Source organism: Micropterus dolomieu, linkage group LG20 (assembly GCF_021292245.1).
Source record: "Micropterus dolomieu isolate WLL.071019.BEF.003 ecotype Adirondacks linkage group LG20, ASM2129224v1, whole genome shotgun sequence".
In the NCBI taxonomy this organism is placed as follows: domain Eukaryota; kingdom Metazoa; phylum Chordata; class Actinopteri; order Centrarchiformes; family Centrarchidae; genus Micropterus; species Micropterus dolomieu.
In genome coordinates, this window is record NC_060169.1 from 19,201,472 (window position 1) to 19,223,032 (window position 21,561).

General features: G+C 38.3%; 1 protein-coding gene across 1 annotated transcript in view; it reads left to right on the forward strand.

Moving 5' to 3' along the window:
- The first annotated feature begins 16,968 nt into the window (after positions 1-16,968).
- Positions 16,969-21,561, forward strand: part of hnf4b (hepatic nuclear factor 4, beta) — a 9,768-nt gene continuing 5,175 nt past the window's right edge. The window contains exons 1-3 of the mRNA XM_046032864.1: positions 16,969-17,071; positions 18,502-18,673; positions 19,609-19,703. Coding sequence (XP_045888820.1) covers positions 16,969-17,071; positions 18,502-18,673; positions 19,609-19,703 — 370 coding nt within the window. The remainder of the gene's footprint in view (positions 17,072-18,501; positions 18,674-19,608; positions 19,704-21,561) is intronic.

Here is a 21,561-nt window from a genome sequence, read left to right on the forward strand (position 1 = left end):
ACCACCATGAGAGCACTGCATGTGGAGCAAATCTGACAAGGAGAGAGAGCAAAAGACATAGTCAGCAAAGGAGGGAAATAATGAGAGCAGGGAAACAGCTGGCAGCACTCATCTTAAACGCTGATGGGAACTGACGGCAGCAATTAAGTAACAATAAACTACCCAACCTGCAGTCATGAGTAGGGTGACTGAACAGACACACCTGGTCAGACAGGGCAGAGGTGTGAGGGGTGAGAGAAGGGAAAGGGGTTAGAAGCAGGGACAGTAAAGTAAAGACACACTGCCGCAAGTCCTACATGCACGGGTGGATACTTAAACTAATTTGAGATTGACAGAAGCCTAAAAAGTAAATTTAAGTACTTAATCACTTTTGCATGTTTTCATCTTAAGACAAAATCTCTTCTGTGTCCAGCAGATACTGGGCTACATACAGCACAATAGGGACAACCATCAAAACTGTTTTTTTTCCCCACCAGTCTCAGTCCTTTCTTGTGTTTAAACATTAAACATTGCATTGATAAAAGTAAGTCATCAGGGTTTTAATCTAACATGTAATTAAAAAATCACAAACAACAACAAATGGTAGTTAATTTCGAAAATGAATGTGCAAAAGTGCAAACCAACCATCTTGTAATCGGTAAATGGTTTCAGGCAAAGAATGGTTTCCTACATTTTTTCTCACATTTTTCTACCCTCAAAATATGAAACACCAGACTCTGCTAACACGTAAAGACAATTTTCTTTGATGGACTCCAAGTACATGTCATATGGGACTAAGAGAGAAAAAATGAAAGCATTGCTATAAAGAATAACCTATGCACATCAGTGACATTTTGAAATATTAACAGTGAAATGAATGGGCACCGTATGTTTGCAGAGTGCTTTTTTTTCCTAATGAAGTGCTTTCTATCCCAGTGAAAAGCCATATTTTCTTTCTACAGGCTGTGCAGCTAAACAAAAAGCAAATGTTGTACTTCATTTCTGTGAAGTTGTGCCTGGCTTTGAAAAACAAAACTTATACTCTCCAGCCTAGAATCACCCACTGCTTCATGAGTCAGAATGAATACCTGCACCGATTAGTGCAAATAATTTATGACACTACTACTTTAAACACAACCAACTTGTTTTTGTTGCAACAGTCAAAAGAACCAAGAGGGGCAGAGTGTCCAACAGTAATATTTCAGGCAGCTACTTCGAATAAACAAGAGTATGGTTGTTTCAGTGTAAGCTGGTGAAGGAAGAACCACACTCTCCCAGCCAGTGTGCTAATATTTACTTAAGGGATGCCGCACAGAGACAGACTTAACACAATGCATTCCATTTGGCAACTCCCAGCATTTTTTTCTTACCAATGCCATTGCTGTACTACTTCCAAAGGCTAAAAAAACAAATACATATGAGAATTTGTCTAATTCAAATACATTTAAAGCTGTGAAAAGGCAAAGTAAAGCTTAACCACAAAACATAGCTACCAAAGTACAAAATACTTCTATATTTCAAGTTCTTTCATATTTCCAAATAAAGTCAATCTAATGTCTGCAGCCCATAAAAAAGGAAAAATTGTATTATGAAATACTACTGTAATACTTATTATGGAACAACATTTCAGAACGTATTTGCCTCATGATAATTTTCTCATTGCTGACCACTTAAGGACTCTTCCATAGCTTGGATTTTTGATTGTTTGTTTACTTTACACAGGACAGAAATAAATCTCCCTAGTGCTGCCATTGTGTGTCCCTGAAATCTTTGCAAGCACTAGCTGAGGGCACCCACAAAGCCACAAGTGAGCATCAGGTTCCCTCTGCCAGTCATCTACAATTCAAGTCTTTTCAGCTATTTTAAGTAGAACCAGTTGTCACTCGTAGACTAAAATGTTTCAGGCCTGCACCTGAAAGGAACTGAGCTCTCATGAGTCTACACGAGTTTGGTTTCATCCAAGTTAATTAATTCCACCGCCGATTGTGCTGTGTTGCAAACTCCTGAACAGTTTTAAGGAATCTGACTTGATACTACACAAAACTAATGTCAGTTTGCCCTGAAGGAAATTTCAAAAAATCTTAGCTATGGCTGGCTGGATGTAAACCTGTAAGTATTAACCTGGAACAGCTGTCCTCTAACCCTCAAGAACTCCAGGGTCCACCATCAGAAGAATAAGCCCACAGTCCTGTTAGCCACATGCCGCATGTATTTAATTTTCAACATCTGCTGGCTTCATGCTTCTATGCTTTCCATTCCCACTGCACATTCTTTACAAATTCAGTAGCTTCCTTCTTCTGCATTTGTAAATGTTGTTGATTGTGGAAACCATCCACGTTTACTTTGAATCCCTGGCCATTTCTGGGGCCAGCTCTAATTACCTGCAGCTGTTCACTTTGCTGCTTTCATTGGCTATATTCTTTAAACACAGGGTTAGTGTTTTTAATATGAATTATATATTTGTAACACACTGAATAAAAAAAGTCTTCTGTTAACAAGCATCCAAAAGATCACACATTCACAAATGGCTAAATAATTGTTCCTATCATTTGTTTTTGCACCCAGCTGTGGACACATGGTTGACCTCTCATAAATCAGTATAATGACCGAGTGAACTAACACACTGTCAGTTTCAATATACAGCCCGTACACGGCACATGATTTCGTTGCCAACACAATGTCAACATCACTGTTCTCAACAGAAAATTCTACCCTGGAGACATCATCTGTATGAATACCTTTATATTTTTCTTTGATTGTCGGACTATTTAATAACATGTTTATTTATCCCCTCACGCCTCTAATGTCTGACTGCAAAGAGGGATGAGAAAAGAGAGAGAGAGAAATTTAAAGAGCAGTCAGCTGCTCTTTGCCTGAGGACCTCGTCTGCTCTCACCTGCTCTGTTTGGCGGCAGTGTAACAGCAAATTTTACACCGTCTGGAACACAAATTGGCATTCTGAACTCTGGTTATTCCTCCAGTATAATCTAATTAAAAGACACTGCCAGTGGGGGAAAAATCAGAGCATTATAAAGTTTGATAGACAGACAGACATAAAAGTGTTCGCAATTTCACAACATACTGGGCACAAGTGTAAAACTTCAGAGCCTTGGCTGGAAGAGGTTTGGGCTAACTGAATTAGCCCAACTACACGCTCTCTGGTGAGTATAAGCAGAACATTAGGTGCTGAAATACGATTTTACCGTATTTTCAGCTTTGAAGTGCAGCCAAAGATTTTGTGACTGACATTAGATATCATGCTATGGAAGGATGAGTGAACTGGGTGCCCCGTGTACACCAAAGATGTTTTTATTTTCTATAAAAGCACGGCTAAGTATAGGGTTCCCTGGTCACATTCCAGTTTGGACATTTCTGAGTGAAGGCACAAGAGAAAACCAATAAAGAAACACAACTGCACAACTATAAAAACGTACAGGGTCAAGTCAAGAGATTGTCTTTTGGAAATCTGCTTCAGATAGTACAATCTATTTTCAAATGAATTTACATCAATTTTAGATGCTTTCTTGCCAAAATACATTCTTTTAGTGTTCTTACCCCGCTATTTTATTCACAGGGTCACGAGGGCAAGATTCTAGCCCAGCATGCATTGTGCAGAAGACAGGAACAGAAGCTGGATCTGACAAAAATAGGCAATCACCCAAAAATTTTGACAGTTTTGTCAGAGGAGTTTCCAGCTCACCTGACTAAGATAATGTAAGACTGTGGAAGGAAATTGGATCACCTATTGAAACATAGAAACATGGGCACACTCCATACAGATAAAGTTTGAGCTCATGTGTTAGAGTATCAGCCACAACCTGATATGCAGTGTATGGGTTTTCCCATCTACAGTCAGATCTGATTTGGAAAATTTGTAATTAGTCCTAATAAAACATTGTGATGGTCAGCTGAGGCTGATTTACTGGATGTGTACTGCTGAGACAAGCCTCCCACTAGCAAAATATTGCATTCTGCTACCTACCATTGTCTGTTCTGGTGTCCAATGTAATTAGAAAATGAGGAACAAAAACAAAAAGTGGTCATATAGCTAGCAAGCTAAATGCCAATAATAGACACTTTTGAGAAAAACTATGAATTATTAACTAATTTAAGCAAGATTAAAAACATGTCTGTTATTCTTCTGCAAGAATTTATTTGTTTAACCATAGTGTTCCTGGTCACACAAGGGATGGACCTTCGGTGTTAACTATGGGGAAGGCTAATCTCAAGCTCCATTAATGCTTTCCAATTAATCTGCCCATGCAGTTACATTACCAAAACTTATTAAACAAAGTGTCCCAGAGACAGATGCAGCTCAAAAAGAGTATTCAGATGAATAGCAGGTCAGAGTATTTTGAGGAGTGTTACAATAATATGAAGAATACTCAATTTTTGTCACTCTGTTGTTAATACACACAGGTCCAAAATACACACACATGCAAAAAAAGGACCCATAGCAACAACACATGGAGAGATGTCAGAGCGAGGGGGCTCCCGCCCCGAGCGGTTGGGGGTTCAGGGGCTTGCTCAAGGCCACCTTCGGCACTGCCCAGGAGGTAAACTGGCACCTCTCCAGTTACCAGTCAACACTTTGTATCTCTGGTCCGAGTCAGACTCGAACTGGTTTCCAGCCAGGTCCTTACAGACTGAGCTACAGCTGCCCCCTAAACCACCACAATATAGCCTAAACCACTTTAAGGACAGTTGTAAGGTATATCTACCTCTAAAACAACAGAGTAAATGCAAAGTTTTTCCCTCAAACACCTCATCAGTTGAATTTCTGAGAATTAAAAACAGTGAGAGTAAAAAGAACAGCATTCTAAATTAGACATATTTAGCAGCAGCCCACAGTGCAATGCGGGACCTCTTACGAGATGAGAAGTAATCATAAGGCTCTCCAAAATGTCAAGGACAGCTATGTGAAATGTTAAAAGGCAGTAAAACAAGGCAAGTAGGCTAAAGACATTTTCTGTAGTGAATAAAACACCAAACAGTGTAGTAAGGGAGATGCTTCACAGAGCAGGATATAGTAAATCCTGCTTCTCAGGAAGCATGAGACAAAGGCTGTCAACATAAAGAGGAAACAACCATCTCATATTTTGCCACTGGAGGCAAATGTGACCCCTGCAATTGGCAAAACAATGACAATAGCCTACATCACTTCTCCAAATAGCTGCAAATAGGCTGAAAGAGGAGCTGTTTAATTTCAGTGCTAACTTTGCAAGATGATCACATTTGACCTATACAGTATTCCCTTAATCCAGAGGTTTGTGATGGTTAAAAACTATAAAGTCTGACCACATTGTTGAAGCGTGAGGTGTGACCAAAAAGAGGAAGCATGAAAAATAAATTCACGTTAAGCAAGGGATACTAACTTAACAGTTCTGAAACATACTGTTACTGTATCTTATTGAGTGTAAGTCTCTCAATAATGCAACTAGTTCAATACCAGGTCCAGTCAATGTTTTGACACCATATCAATAAAACGGACTCTGAGTTACTGAAATATATACTGTGTTCTCTATGGCCAATTTCTAGGAATTGTGGATAGGACATTTTGCAAACTAGAATTTCTGGTGGACTGAACACCTTCACAGGCTGGGGGAGTCAGGTTGAGGCCAAAAACGCCTTAAGCCAATGCAGAGTATGCCACTCTGAGTGGAGTCAAAGTGAGATGAAAAAATAAAATATACACTGTTGATACAATACAGAAGGCTAGGCATGTTGGATAAGAAATAAAAGATTTTTTCCCTCTTTTTGTGGACTATATGTACATTTATCCGGAGTAAGTTGGCATTTGGCATTTCAAAATGGTTACTTTTTAAATTTGTGCATCGTATGCGGCAGTGCTGGGACTGGGTTAATTTACTTTTAATCTATTTTTTTCTATCAAGTTCTCTTACCCATAGCAGTCTAACATTTGCCACAAAAAATACTTTTGAAAACTTTCCTCGTTTTCCAAATGGAAAGAGTCCATATTTCCGGAAAACTTTTAACCTGGTAAGCTGTCATTCAATTCAAATACTCTAGACAGACAGTCCATCACAGTCCATCATTTGCAGCACTTAGAGGGATTCAGACCAAAAACAGCTTTGTGTTAAAACAGATGGTGGGGGCGTGTTGTTTAAGGTACCGGTGAGCCAATGAAATACAATCCAGTTAGTCTAGTTGGAGTTAACAGATACACGAGTTTGAAGGCTTATGGGGCAGGATTTTACAACTCTGCAAAGTTATCAAGGTGGCAACTTCTGTTATCTTTCTTACCATTAGATTATAACACACTGTACTTTAATCAGAGAATTCCATAAAATCTTAAATGAAAGATCACCTTTGTCAAGCAATTTAAAAAAAAATAAATGATTGTACTGTTGGCTTGAGTCAGCTGTGACCCTAACCAAATCTGCCAGAGCTTAACCAAATCTGTGATTAGATCTCTTTTCTCTGGCCGAGCAGCAACAATAAGCACATTCAATTTCTGTGTACACTGTGTGAGAATAAGAGTGTGAAAAAAACCCTGAATATAATTGTGTCTCCATTTACTATCCATCAATATGTTGAAGACATTGTATCCCTTTCTTCTTTTCATAATTCCACACGGTAAATTTCCTGAGACCCTAATGAGAAAGAATGAAAGAAAAGCAGAGCATGAAAATGGCTACCGGGTGTTCTCTCTTTCCTATTCTCCTCAGTCTATGCTAGCGGAGGGTTTTTTATTAATTTTATTTAATTATCCCACAAAGCTTTTTTTTCCTTTTACATTGGGCCATCTCTGCCTGTGTCCTACTCCCACTGTGTGAGCTTTGTAATTTAATAAAGCTTCATTTAAGGGAGAAGTTGATTAAAAAATTAAGCTCCAGTGATCACCACTGCCTCAGCCCTCCCCATTTTATGAAAAGATCCAATATTTCGTGTTATGAACATGTCGGGCAGAAATTATCACCGCAGGACAAGTTAATGCTTTCCATACAATCATATGACAATGACAGCAAACCCCACTACGGAGAATGCCCCACTAAAATGTGGAGTATTACAGGAGTTGAAAGAATGGCACTCCTTTACTGTAGGTCAGGCATGTTTTTTCTTTATCCCTTGTCCCTGCTGTCTGCCTGTCATCTGTTAATTTTTTCATTCATAATTCATATATTTCAACTTTTTCTGACAGCAAGAGCCTGCCAAAACTTGCCGTACATGGTTGTGGAGGAGATGTCTTATATTTCTACCTCTTTAGAGCGAATGATGACACTATACTGCAATACTGGATTGAAGAGAAGGAGAAATTCCCGCCTACTGCCCTCTGCTTGGTTTCACTGTAGAAAACTGCACCAACAGCATAATTACTTATACTCATACAGACTCTTTGAAATACAATCTCCCTAAGTTATCCCATCTGTGCAGCAAAGTGTACAGAGGCACACAAAGTCACTAATATAGAAAATGTGCAAGCTGTCAATTCCTATTGTAAAAAAAAATATTTAAAAATTAAATGATAAACGCAATATCTACACTGCAGCTTAAAGCTTAAAGCTTAAATACCTTCTCACTGCTGGAGAAACATAATGCACACAATTAATGTTTGGAAATTATAGCCTGGATCTAGTGGCAGTTTTGAACCATAAGTTATTGATTTGGAAATGAAAACCTGTACTCTTCAAGGTTAAATCCAGTCCACCCTCATTACTTCTCTGTCCTTGAGAGGCCCGCACCAGGGCTGCTGCAAGGAGTAGAGAGGACTGCTTTAATGAAGGTGAATTTAATGGGATTTAATGTAGCTGGGGGCAATGGTGCTGCAGAGATATGGTTTTAACAAAGAGCAAGGGACCAAGGGTACAGCCAAGAGAGCAGCCATTTTCCTTTCTTTTTATTTATTTCACATTTGGCTGAGCAGAGTAACAGCACACCACATTTTCGTCTGACTCAGCCCCAAGAGTCAGTGGTTACACTTCTGTAGTCAGGACAATACAGGCCTGTAGCTTTCCATCTTAGCATTCACACAGATATTGTATAACATGGCATCATTTTAAAAGATTTGAATAATCTGACATTACGTTGGAATTTCAATGTTTAAACAGTGATCCCCGATGTTTAAATGTTACTTTATTTTTGCATGGAGATAATATTTTTTTTATAAATAATAATTTGAGCTTTAGATATTTTTATAAAAATAAGCAATTTCCTTTTCTCCAAATGATACTTAAAAAATTTGATCTTCATTATTGCTTTCTGCATTATAACACTTGAGCTGGAGTGTTTTAATCCTGCAGGAAGAAAAAGCACAACACTATTGACTCAGTACTGAAGATAATGTGATTCAAGATAATTTGATGATGCAGGCAGTATTCCACATTCACAATCACACGTAAAACATCTTTAGGGAGCAGAGCAGACACCAGAGTAAGATTTTTGATTATTCCTACACACAACTTACTAAGATCTATTCGCTCTCTCTCTCCTCTTACAGAGAATATGTTTTGATAGACTAAGCAATTGCATCATATCAAGCCTCTCCAGTTCGGGTGCCTTAGGCTGCTTAACACAAAGCTGTAGGAAAAGTCCTATATTTTTTTATTTTCATAACCTGGCTCTATTATTAATTGTGTGGAGCGCTCACAAATCCTGAATCCCATTTGCCTCATGCAGTTTGGCCCTTCAGCTGCAAGGTCACGATCACATGGCTGTGCCTTCAGCTTTTGTAAGCTTGATGTGAACAATGTGTGCTTTCTGTAAATAACATTAAATGGCCTGCTCCTACAGTAATGGCCCATAAATATGCCAATCCCTTCTCTTCTCCTCTCTGAAAATCTGCTTGGGAGCTGACAGGGTGCTAATTCACAAACAGAAAGAGAGGTGGAAAGCAAAGATGTGATTACAAATGCCAATGCCATGATATAATTCATACACTGTGTGTTGTTATCAGTAGCAATTCTTAATAATCATACTGGGCCAACGGCCAAACTCATTACTGATCACTGCCTTCCCTTCCTCTAGAGCTGGATGCAGTATAAAAATGAACTGTACTTCCATCCCTCACTTCTTCCACAGTCTCTCACCAAGACACAAGCTAGAAAAATGTTTTATCTTCTGCTTCAGTTGAACAATACTCATTTTAATTGCTGAATCACAGCGCTGAAACACCACTGTAGGCGGTAGGTTAAAAAAATAAATCTCTAAAAAATAAATAATAAAATAAAGCAGCACATATATTTTAAAGACATATAGCTAAGGTACATGCACCACCTAATTAAGGCATGCTTTTCAAAGACAGTAACCCTCGGCCAGGTCCACCTTATGTGGCTATGATATTTGAGCGGATGGTACTAGGAAGTGAGTAATGGGCAGAGACTAATCAGCCTGCCCTTTTTTCTGTCCTGAAACATTTTAGAACATTTGAGGAAAAAGCTGAGAGGCTTGAATGACGGGAATACTAACCCTGAATCAAGGGTCATTAACAATGCATACAGACAAGCTACAGCAAATTAAACTGGATAACATGGCCATTATTAGTATTTTAGCATCCCATATAAAAGTTCTTCACAAACCAGATGATGAAATTAAGGCACTGCTTAGCACACCTCTACCTGTATGATCAAGGTGACTCTTTGTATAGTGTTATTTTGTTTGAGCTTAAAATGTTTCATAATAGGTTATACCCCATTCCACTATGATGAAATTAATACAAATCTGTCAACTTCCTTTAAGAGCTCCCCTGCTGACCCACTTCCAAAATACGCCTTCCAGATTTTTCTTTTTCCAAAGAACGTCATCTTTTTTTATTTTCCTAAGTGGACTTGCGAAACTTTGTCAATGCCAGTTAATTTTTCAAAATTACTAAAACGCCGTGATCGTTACAAAACAAGCCGCACTGTTCACACATCTGCATTTTCCATTTAATCTTTAACTTTCATTGGTGCTGTCTGTAATCCCTCAAACATGACTAATGGGAAACATTAAGTACAGATTTGGGAACACGTGGTCTTAATTAAAATGTTGGTTCACAGAGGACCATGGAAAAAGCAGTTTTTAAATCATTCTTCACAATACCCTGTATGTTTTTTTTATTTGCACTTTCGGACACACACACAGAAATTACAAGCAGGAACAAATCACATTTTCTCCATTGAAACTTTAGAAACAATAAATAAGCTAAGACACACCTTCAAACTGTTATTAACCCTGATATACAAAGCCCCAACACTTTTTAGGATGTTGGCTTTCCTGTTTACATAACAAAAAAAGTCCTTAAACCAGATGGGTGGCATATGAAAGCATCTTGAGAAGGCCACACAAAGATTTGCTTTATTAAGTCTGACAAGGAAACAGGCAGAAGAGGTTCGCCACTTGAGCTATTCTTTAACTTCTGTTAGCAATAGTCCGTTAAACCCACATCTCAACTTACTTAATCAACAGCACTTGAAGAAATTCAGTCTCAAGGTCATAGTAACACCATGACCTGAGACTTTAAAGGATAGTAAGGGCATAATCACCATAACAGCTCTGACTTTAGAAGCCACTAGACTAAAGCTTTGGGCTTTGATGTTACCAACTTGTTTCATCACTATCAAAGAGTGGCAAAAAGCAACTTAAAGATGGGGTATGCAATTCTAATCCAATACACTTCTTTTTGTCAAATTCACTGAATATCTCCTCACGGTCCGTTTGCTGTCCATTCTGTGTGTGTGGTGATAAAATAAAATCAGGTGCACAGTTTGTACACAGCCTTGCACAGCTCTGTGAATAGGAAAACAAACCAGACCGACCCACGCAACACTATTCCAGCCATGATTTGTGTGTCAGGTAATGTTAAATTACTCACCCACAGACATTCAGCTTACTTTCCAGTTCACTTTAGATATGCTGTTGTGCTTATATTTATTCACATAAACTGCATATTTGTGATATATATTTGCAAGAGTATCTACAATATCCCAAGACTATAAAGAAAGAAAGACTTACTTACAACCAATCCCTGGTGAGTGCAGGAACCGTTTGGCATTGAGGGAAATATGCTTATTGTCTTTCTTGCTGAGAATTACATGACTAATAATAATAATAATAATAATAATAATAATACATTTTATTTCTATAGCTCTTTTCCGAACATTCAAAGACACTTTACAATAAAACCAGTAGTTATGTACATTTAAAAAAATAGATAAAATACATAAATGAATGAAGTGAAAAAACATGAAATGCAAAATACATAAGAGCTTAGGGGCAACCATATAAATAATAAATAGAATCAGGTCCAATGTAACATTATTTGAAGTTAAAAGCTTGTCTAAAGAGGTGGGTTTTGATAAGTGATTTGAAAGAGGGGGATGCAATGGTGAAAGCGGAGACCATGTCTACGTATGATATTTCCGAGTGGCAGGATGTAGATGATGAACAAGCACCGAACCTTGGGGGACGCCTTGTGATAAAGGAGCAGCTGAGGAGGTGCCTCAACATGAGAGGATCTATAAGACCACTAAGATCTGTACAGTTAATATAAAGTCAAAGCCAACAGCCAGTTAGCTTAGCTTAGCATAAAGACTAAATACAGGGGGAAACAACTAGCTGGACATTGTCTAGCACTTAAAAAAAAAAAATTAAAAAACACACCTCAAAAGATCAATGATTTACCCGTTATAACTCCTACGTTGATCTGTTGTTTAATCCAAATAAAAACAAAAGTGTAAAAGCTACATTTTGTGGTTGTGTGGCGGCCTGTTTCTTTGCCGGGTGCAGTGACTTTTTCAGCGCAGTGCAGTGTCTACTGGCAACCTCACAGTGATGATTAGACTTTAGGGAGTAACTGGTCCCCACCAAGAAATAAAGTTTATGACTGTAGACACATTTTTAATCACCTCACGGTCTATATTGTCATATCACCGAACCTTCCTCCCAGTAATAAAGACAGCCCTTATGTTCCTGTTTTTCAGCACATTAATTGCTCCAGAAAGCTCTTATTTGGTCATTTGCATGTCACACAATATCTACACCTCTAGGTCACCTTGATTTAAACTTTGAAATTTGTTTGAAAAATTTAAAGTTTTTATACGTCTATATAATGAATGTTTCAACTGAAGTCCTATGATTATATTTATGTGTTATTGTATGTCAGGGCATGCTTTACATTGATATACAGTCGTCTTGTGCTGTTTTTTCAACATTAATACCATGGATAATTCTCTTAGTTATGAAGGAGCAAAGACATTTTTTACCCACCTCACCTGTAGGCTAGTACAATTCCTGCCCATACATACTCATTTGTTGTCCACTGAGTTACAGAAAGTGCTGACCCTTTTCCCACAGCACTTTGACTGAAGACACCTGACTGAGTAGAATAAGTTATGCACTTTAATTAGGCTTTGTTGACCCTTTTGAGCCATTGCTTATCTTTCCTTCTTTAAGCTGCATTAACCAATTTTTGACAACTGGAGGACAAATACATAAAACACAGCAATGCAGCCCTTGGTCTAATATGGCTAACAAGAAGTTAGTTAAGTTATGCTAAAAATCAACAACCTAGGGCTAATTATCCATCAGACAAAAAATGCAACATTAACAGTTACAGTGTCATCCTATTGGTGTTGTGTTTGTAATAACGTTACACCTAAATCTAAGTCTGGTTCACTTATCGCTTAGCTTTGGTCTGGTATTCAAAGTCTTCAGACAAATCTACTAACTTTAACTGTTAGCTTGCGAAATGTCTTTCAGGGGTTTATCTGGTAACGTTAACTTACCTAGCGTTGTGCTTTTCAGTGCTGGGCAGGTGTTCCACTCTGCTTGTCTTGTTTGTTGTTTGCCTTCAGTCTCCTGTAACACTAATCTTGTTTTTTTTAAAACATCGGATAATTTGCGTTGATTAACAGCGTCATAGTTGAGGCATAGGATTAACTAGGCCTACATCATTTTTCAGCATTCAACATTGTTTATGTAAGATAACGTTATCCTACGTGGAAAGTGACGGAAAACTTTGCTTTCCAGCTGAAACCAAAAGTGTTCAGTCTGCAGCACAATAAGCAAGATATTTAACTCCTGTTTCAATTAGGCCAAAAAAAAATGACGGACGTTTCTCTTTGCTTTTTGATAATGAAGCACCAATTAAAAGCACCAAATAAATTTAGGAATTGTGTCACAATGTCATTGTTTGGCTAAACAATCTAATCTGAGAAACTGTAAAAGTCCTTATTGTGCAACCAAGTGGAAACTTTTATTTGACATAGGCTGCAGAAAGGATGTTTCAAGCTGTTGACAGGAGGTAGGCCTACCACTTAGGTAGTACTACTTCATGGAGCATCAAGTTGCCATGAGCTATGTGTTTCATTAATGTAGGTGGGTTTATTTTCAACAAATACTTTTTGTCTTTTTGAGGTTTTGTTCTTTGTTGCATCGACATTGGTGCCTTATTGGTTACCACAATAAAGCATTTTCTGTTCTCATCATCTGGTTCTGCAGCTCTAAGCCTTCTCAAGTCTTATCCTTTACTTTGCAGTTGAAATATCCATCCCTCATCACTGCTGTGACAATGGAGTTCCAGAGCTGCAAAGACAAAGCACTCGTCACCCATCTAAGGTCTGTATGTGACCATCTGGGGAACAAATAGGTTGTAGGGGCAACTGGAGTCTCTCTCTCTCTCTCTCTCTCTCTCTCTCTCTCTCTCTCTCTCTCTCTCTCTCTCTCTCAAAATGCCTCCCAGACCTGGTGGTGTCTGTGACAGGCCCTCTCCTGGTGAGCTAGCTTCCATGATGAATGGCCACCTTTCCACTCTTTATCGCCCCACTAAATCATGCGCTTACCATGCTTTTATGACCAATTGTCACTGCTTTGTTTTACTTTCCCCCCCATTTTTTTGACCGAAAGTCCAAAGGCTGTGGCTTCATTTTTTTCATATGTGTATCACATTAATCTTTGAGGGTTTATCATTGCATTGGTATTCAGTTGGAGATTTGAGAGCTACCTTTGTTAATAAAATTCACTGAGACAAATGTGTCAGACCTTGTTTGGCCTGGAGAAATGTTCCACCGAAAATGCTCCTATCTGTTATGCAGCAGTCCTGTCTTTTATTTCTATTGTAATTCTGGAAAATCATAAATTATTTATGTGAGTGAGGGTCGCACTTGGAGTTGGTCAGAGCCCAGAGATTGACAGGCAGACCGTATGTCAGGGCAAGGGAGAGGGCCGAAGAAGAGGTTGAATTTTTTCCCCTGAGGTGTGATAAATTACTAGTCAAAGGAGTTTGTTCTTTGTTTATCAATGTCCTAGTCTTTATGTGTGTCTGCTTCTAGTTTTAAAATTGCATTCTGTGATGAATCTGCAAGACAGCTTAGGGTGTAACTTTGCTGTTTACACACATTGCACACTTTAATATTTTATTTTTACATAATACTAAACAAAATGAAAATGCCATTTTAGCTTGTAGTGGTGCCATTATAATTTTGTGGGAAAACCAGAATGATTTTCTTACCAATTCTGTTTGTTCTTCATGTATTTGTATCATTATTTATTTATTTATTATTTGTGTTTTAGTATGAGAAGCTGCTTTAGAGTCAGTCTTCCATTAGAGTTTTCTGTAAAGTAGGCAAAACTTCATCATAAATCAATAGTCAAGGCATCTGTAGCTGCTCCACTTAAACAAATTTGTGGTAAATAATGCAGTCGGCTTTGGGACTGCAGTGGGTAAAAATCTTCATCGTGGTTCTCTTTTTTCATTTTTATTATAGAAAATAACTGGCTGTATATTAATGTTTACAATACAAATAAAAAGTCTACATTAGAAGTGTACTTTCTAAAGAGTAATTCAAAATAAATTGTTGTATGGATGCTGACACTTTTTGATTATGCACTAGGAGAAAAGCCAAAGCTGTTTAGAAACATACAAATAAATACCAAGTAGATTATACCAATAAAACTGTTTTATAACTATCTTGATGATGCCCTGCTTCAGTAAGCTTTGGCTGCTGCACAGATTAAAATCGAGATATGTTTGGTCAGATATGATGTACTCTCTCTCCCCCTAGTGGATAGAGAAAATCCTGTCTGGCAATTTGTCCTGAATGGTGTTCATCTGTATGATTGATTTCCTCATCCACAGGGAATTGATTAATACAGAAGGACAGAATTAAATGTAACACTTTTTGTTGTAATTGATTAATATTATAGTCTGTCAGAACAAATTGTTAAATTGATAAGAGTTTAAAATGAGAAATTAAATGAGTAAGAGTTGAAAACATTTGGGTTTTTTACTTCATGGGACAATATATCTTTTTTATTTTGAAGGTGATGTTTTTTGTATTCGCAAGCAAGACGATCAATATTCATGGGTCATTTTTAACTCTTTCCTGATAGAATCTGACAGCGCATAGAAGCCTATTCCGCAGTCAGATTACGACTTTGAGGTTCTGATGACCTATCAATCACTTAAACAAAGCTTGAGTGTGCGAGCCACTGCCAGGGGAGGTCTGACCTGCGGCCTAGCGTGACATTCAAGGAAGGAGTGCTACTCACCCAGGAAATCCCATTACACCAAAGTATGATGGATATCAGTACTGGGAGAGCTCATATGTGGTCTGACATATAATTTGTTATAATTTGTAAAAAAAAAAAATAATAATAATAATAATAATAATAATAAATAGTATGACCACATTCACCTTTATCCCTGTCTTTCACTTTTTCAAAACTCTGTCCCAATACACACACACACACTAACTCTTATTCCTAATTTCTAGACATCTGTAAACAATGTTCATCTGTATTATAGTTGTATTTGAGATCATATAGGTTACTGAATTGGTCATTTTAAATAAATAAGCACTTTAAAAATTGATTCCACAACACTAGATTATTGCACAGAAAGTAAACACTTAGACTTGCATGTAGAAATTAATAATGAAATCTTTTTCCATCCTAAACCTGACTATAGTTTTTATAGATGCCATGGAGTTTACTCTCTTTGCCACAAAGAACATCGATACAAATTAATTATTTACATTTTCAATGAATAAATAATGATAATAATTATCTAGTTTTTCTGAATTACATTTCTCAATTTATAACAATGCAAAGTGAATAGTTTTGCCAGTAGTGAATGAACAGACAGCCAAACTGTCTTGCATACCTGTGCTATCTGCACAGGTATAGATTAGCTTTATTTGTAAGCTTGTAGTTGGACTCCGGTGCTGATCAATAACACCAAAGATATGATGGGACGCTTCTTATGGATAAAGGTGAATAACAAAGTGAAGTCTGAGTAAAACACTCTTTATCAACACTATGGAAACAAAAATGGCTGTCGCTCTAAGCAAATGTCACCTGTACCCCCTGTGATGAGGCTAGGTATTGTACAATATCACTTACCTCAAAACTAAAAGTAAAGGTTAATCAGGAACCGTCTGTTCTCTTATCAAAAGTCTTCCATTCTTTTTGTCTGTTCTTCTGTACCATATTGATTGTCCATGGTTAGAGAATACCATGGACATTTTCAGGTAAAATTTTATAAAAGACACCCCAGCATGCCACCTGTGGACTTCTCTTTGACTTTATTGACTTTTCTGATGACATTTATCTTCCTAAAAAAATAACTATTCCTGACTGTAGTGTAACACGCAAGTCACATGTCTTTCTCACATGTCTTATCTGTTTTTTTTAGTTCTCACAGTGAGTGTTGTTTACCTGCCTCTGAACTTTCCCCTTTATATGCTTTACCGATAAGAAACAAGCAAACAGACAGTGGACCAAATTTCACTACTGGAGTGGACCAGCACGGAGCAGCTTTTTAACTCACCACAGAAATGTTAAAAGTGACATTTTGAAGAAATTCAACAGCTTCACAGCGGATCAAGAAGGCGAAAACAAAAGCTAGCAAAAACTGTGATGAAGGAAAGGTACTGGGTGCACACATGAGATACCTGTGAGGAAGAGGGACTGAGTCGAATGCATGTTCTGGAAGTCACGGTGTACATATCAAAACCTAAAAAACCCTTCTAGCTGTAGAACCTCAACAGAACCATGAAGCTTACTGGGACTATCCATAAACTGGAGTACGCTCATTCCAGCACAGACACGGAAGATTTGAACAATGTTATGGTGATACCACAGCAAACAAATACAGGTATGAACAACTTTACCTAAATCATTGGTCTACAAGCATATGCCTCCCAAGTGTCATCAGCTATAACTCCAAAAAAAGCTGAAACAGTTTAGGGCTGCTACTCATGATAATTATTATAATTGATAAATCTATTGATCTCTTTGTCGATTAATTGATTGATCTAAAAGAATGTCCAATAAGTGCTTCTTTTAGCGGCCCGGGGTTTGAGTCCACCCTGTGGCCCTTTGCTGCATGTCGTGCCCTCTCTCTTCTCCTTTTCCAGACGCTATCCTCTGTCCTGTCTCTCTCAAGAAAGGCACTAAAAAGCCCCAAAATATCTTTTTTTTTTTAAATCTCTGATCAAAATAGTTTCAGATGAATTATCTGTCCTTCAACTAATCATTTCAGCATACTACTTGCATTCTGATCTAATTTCCTTCATAATCTTGTACTCGGTCGTCATTATAATTAGGGCTCCGTTGAGTTGAATCAGAATCCTTTCCTTGCCACTTAAATGGAGAAGCTTTACCAACAGACCGCTCTCAAATCCAGATAACTGCGAGGCAAATGTATTCTAATCTCTTAATTCAATCTAACTGATCTTTGACCACAGAAAGCATTTTCCTTGTTAAACTGTAATCCCTAGCTGCTTCATCTCCCTAAACTAAATATGCAATTTACATACATTATAGCCTGCAGTATGTACAGTACGAGCATCAGTGTAGGAACACTGCACCATGAACATGTATTTGGAGGTCAGTGCCTGTAAGAGAGACAATCCTGCAGCAATCAAACACTGACAGGATGCAATTTAGAGCAGCATGGAAGGAGACGGAATTTAAACAGAGCGCCCAATGTAAAATTAGTCAGAGGAGAGAGTAGTGGACTTTGACTTGTCACTGACCTCTAACTGCTTTAATTAAATGGGGAGTTTTCTCTTCCTCTTGAGTAATAACTAGCAGTGCTCCTCAGAGGCCTATGGCACTGACAGTCAAATAGAGCAGTGATATCTCTACCTATAACCCTGCTCTTATTGTCATCACCACCGCTCTTGCCAGATCTACCAAACAGTGCCCAGGTGATTCTTAAGGGGTCAAGTTCACATTCAACATCCCACTCCAAAGATCTGTCCATGTACAAGGTTATTTCTGTTCACAGAGGTGGAATAAGATTCATTATGTGCCTTGGTTGATGAAAGGGATCATGAATGATTGTCTCTGTCAAGGTGCCTGTCTGCCGCAATCTGTTTCAGATTGTCAAAATGCTTGTGGGGCTTATTAGATTAGACTCTGAGATATTTACTTATTCATTAGCAACAAATAAAAGTGGTCCATGTTGTAAAGGTCATAGAAAATCCCACTCTCCTTATGATGCAAATGTCCATCATCTGCCTCCGATGCAAACTTTTCCTTGGGCATTTTCATTGTGTACTGTAATCTTTTAATTGGCAGACTTGCCAGTGTCAGCACCCACCTCATCACTGTTACAGCCCAATGGAGGTCGGACTCTGTGTTCCATATGTGCAGACAGAGCCACAGGTAAACATTATGGTGCATCCAGCTGTGATGGCTGCAAGGGCTTCTTCAGGAGGAGCATTCGCAACAACCACGCTTACAGCTGTAGGTGAGACCCATCATAGATCCTCCTCAGTACTACAAATCACTAATCAGAGTATTTTAATAAATCGTATATTTTAATACCCATTAACATATTGCAATAAACTCTCGGACAAGAAGAATTGACAGTAACTTTGCATATTGTCCAAATTCAAGTTAAATTGAGTTAGAAGTTATTCTTTGGTAATAAAGTTATTACCCATAGGGTGCTATATATCATTGAAGAAGCTTCACCTGGCAATAGAAAAGCAAACAGATGGTCATAATCACTGGGACCAGTCCAGGCACGGAAGCAATAGTGTATATTTAATGACAGAGAGGACTCTAAATCAAAGATGAGAAATAGCTGTGGGACTGACCTATTCTTTGTAGACAACATATTTTGTCATGTCCTGGCTGCATTAAAAAGTGCCCTTTAAATGCTCAACAACAAAATATGATTAATTCCTCAACCCCAGAATATTCAACATGTGCATCTGTGTCTTCCTCTGACAAATATTAAAGGTGGTCTCCAGTGATTTTACACATTAGAGTCTTTTTACAGGTCTTGGGGAGTACTACTGCCAATGTAAAATAAGTTGTATAAAGCCTTTTGTGGCTCCACAGGGAGCTATGCGAAATCTGATAAATTGCCTCAAGTGATGTCACTTGGGTCAGTGTCATGTGGGGCTGAAAACTGCATGTTAGAAAATGAAAAAAATCTTACCAGACCTCTGTAGCCCGCTGCTCATCTCTGCTTGAGGCCAGCCGCTATAGGTATTTTAGCTGCTGCTAGCATTACACTGCTGAACCGCTGTACTGATTTTGACTGTAGGTCTGACAATGTTATAAGAGAGTAATGTTCAATCTGTAAAGTACTCTTTTAATATAATCTTACAGTTGTCGTGAAAGGATCTACAGCAGGTCCATCTGTGCTTATATGCTGTACATGCTTTTTTTCAGGTTCAACAAAGAATGTATTGTGGACAAAGACAAAAGGAACCAGTGTCGTTACTGCAGACTACGAAAGTGTTTGAAGGCTGGAATGAGAAAGGAAGGTCAGAGGAAATATTTTAGTTACAGTCTTACAGAGTATTTTAACACCCAGTGTTTTGCTGCCCTCTCTTGTTAAAAGTTTCAAGTCTGTTTTAACTCTGACTACTGAGGAGCAGACAACCCTGCTTACTCTGAAATGGCACCTGACTGAATAGCCCTAGAGCCAAATACCACCCCAGCCACGCCCCTTAAAGACACTACACGTAGCATCATTGACAGGTGTGGTTGGGTGTGGTCAGAAGTGTGCTCTGTTGCACCCATTACAACACTCAACAGTGATGTCACAGGGTCCCAGCGTACATGTATACATCACTGCAGCAAGGTGAGAAGTTAAACCACTGGAGGTCAGCAAAGACAAGATTCAGTAACTCTTCCAGCAGCTTTCATTTTTCATTTAATGCAGTGCACCTTCTGTGTTAAAATTCACAAGGACCTGCATAAATGGTTTAGATATATACAATATTCAAAACTTTCACTTCACCAGTCACAACTTCACATTCAAGAAATCCGGGGTGGTTTCACAATGGAGAAAATCTATTCTTTCTTGAGCAACAGTAAGTTTGTCAGCTTTCATGTCTGTGTGTATGTGTATGGTCACCCTGTATACTGTTGGCCTTATCTTCCATTGAATCCCGCAGATAAGCAGGGATAAAGAGATGCAATCAGAGGAGCCATGAATAGTATCTACACATGAATAATTAACATGGCTAAGCATAAGCAAATATTTGCTCTACAGTTTTCTGGAAATGTTGCTCACCACCCCCTGAAGTGAAGGCCAGGGCCACTAATTTAAATGTTTACTTCACTAATTTGTCTGCTTTGCATATCATGCTGTAGCATCACTTTCAGATTAAGCCAGAAGTACAGCTGTGATGGAAACACATAAGAAAAGGATTAAACAAGACTCCTTGGACAGTCAGTCATTTTATACTTGACCTCTGAGCACACTCCCTGTAACTGTTTACTCCACATCCAGACTTAACTGATGGTCCACAGAAGATTCATATGGCACATTGTCATGCAGGACCGTGTCAGTGAAGCACAGAGGGAGCCTCCCGCTCCTTCTCCTCCTCTAGTTTGATTAATACGCTCCTGATTGGTTGCTGAGAGGACAGCTCTGATGACTGATTACTCTGACACTCGGCCCTGTTGTCTGGCTTTGTAGAGCCATACTGGAATCAGTCTGAGGCCATCCAGATTGCCCTGTTTCTAATGACTGTCGTAGAGGGGTCATCAACATGTGATGACATCCCCTCTGCTAAACATAATCCACACCATCAAGAATCCAGGCATTACGCCCACTTTTTATTATCAGTTGCAAATATAAGAAGCTATTATCAACATTGGAAAATCAAATCAAGATATGTCCGCGCAACAGTATTTAAACATTACCTTCTACAACTTTGTTGCAATGTACTATGTACTTCGGAAAAAGTTTTCTCTGTATTTGGCTTCTCTCTCTCTTCACTACAACTTTTTTCTTATCAGGGAGAATCTTTGAGAAGAAAAGTAATAGAAAAGAGAAGATGAATGAAGAGAGGAAAGGGAAAAATAATATTACAGATTCTTTCCATCAGCATTATAAATACAATTTGTGGTCACTGTTTTAACTTTTTAGTCACAGTATACAGCATACAATGTTGATGAAAATATTGTTTTCTTTAACATTTCATTACATTATACAAGATGTAATTTACTACCCATTCATAACACATCGCATCCACAACCCAATTATTTCACATTAAATAATGTGACATTTAATTACACCATACTACTTTACATCCAGAAACAGAAACACTCAAATTTAAAATAGAAGGATTCTTCAGGAGACCCCTTAAGAGGGGGGGGGGGGGGGGTTCT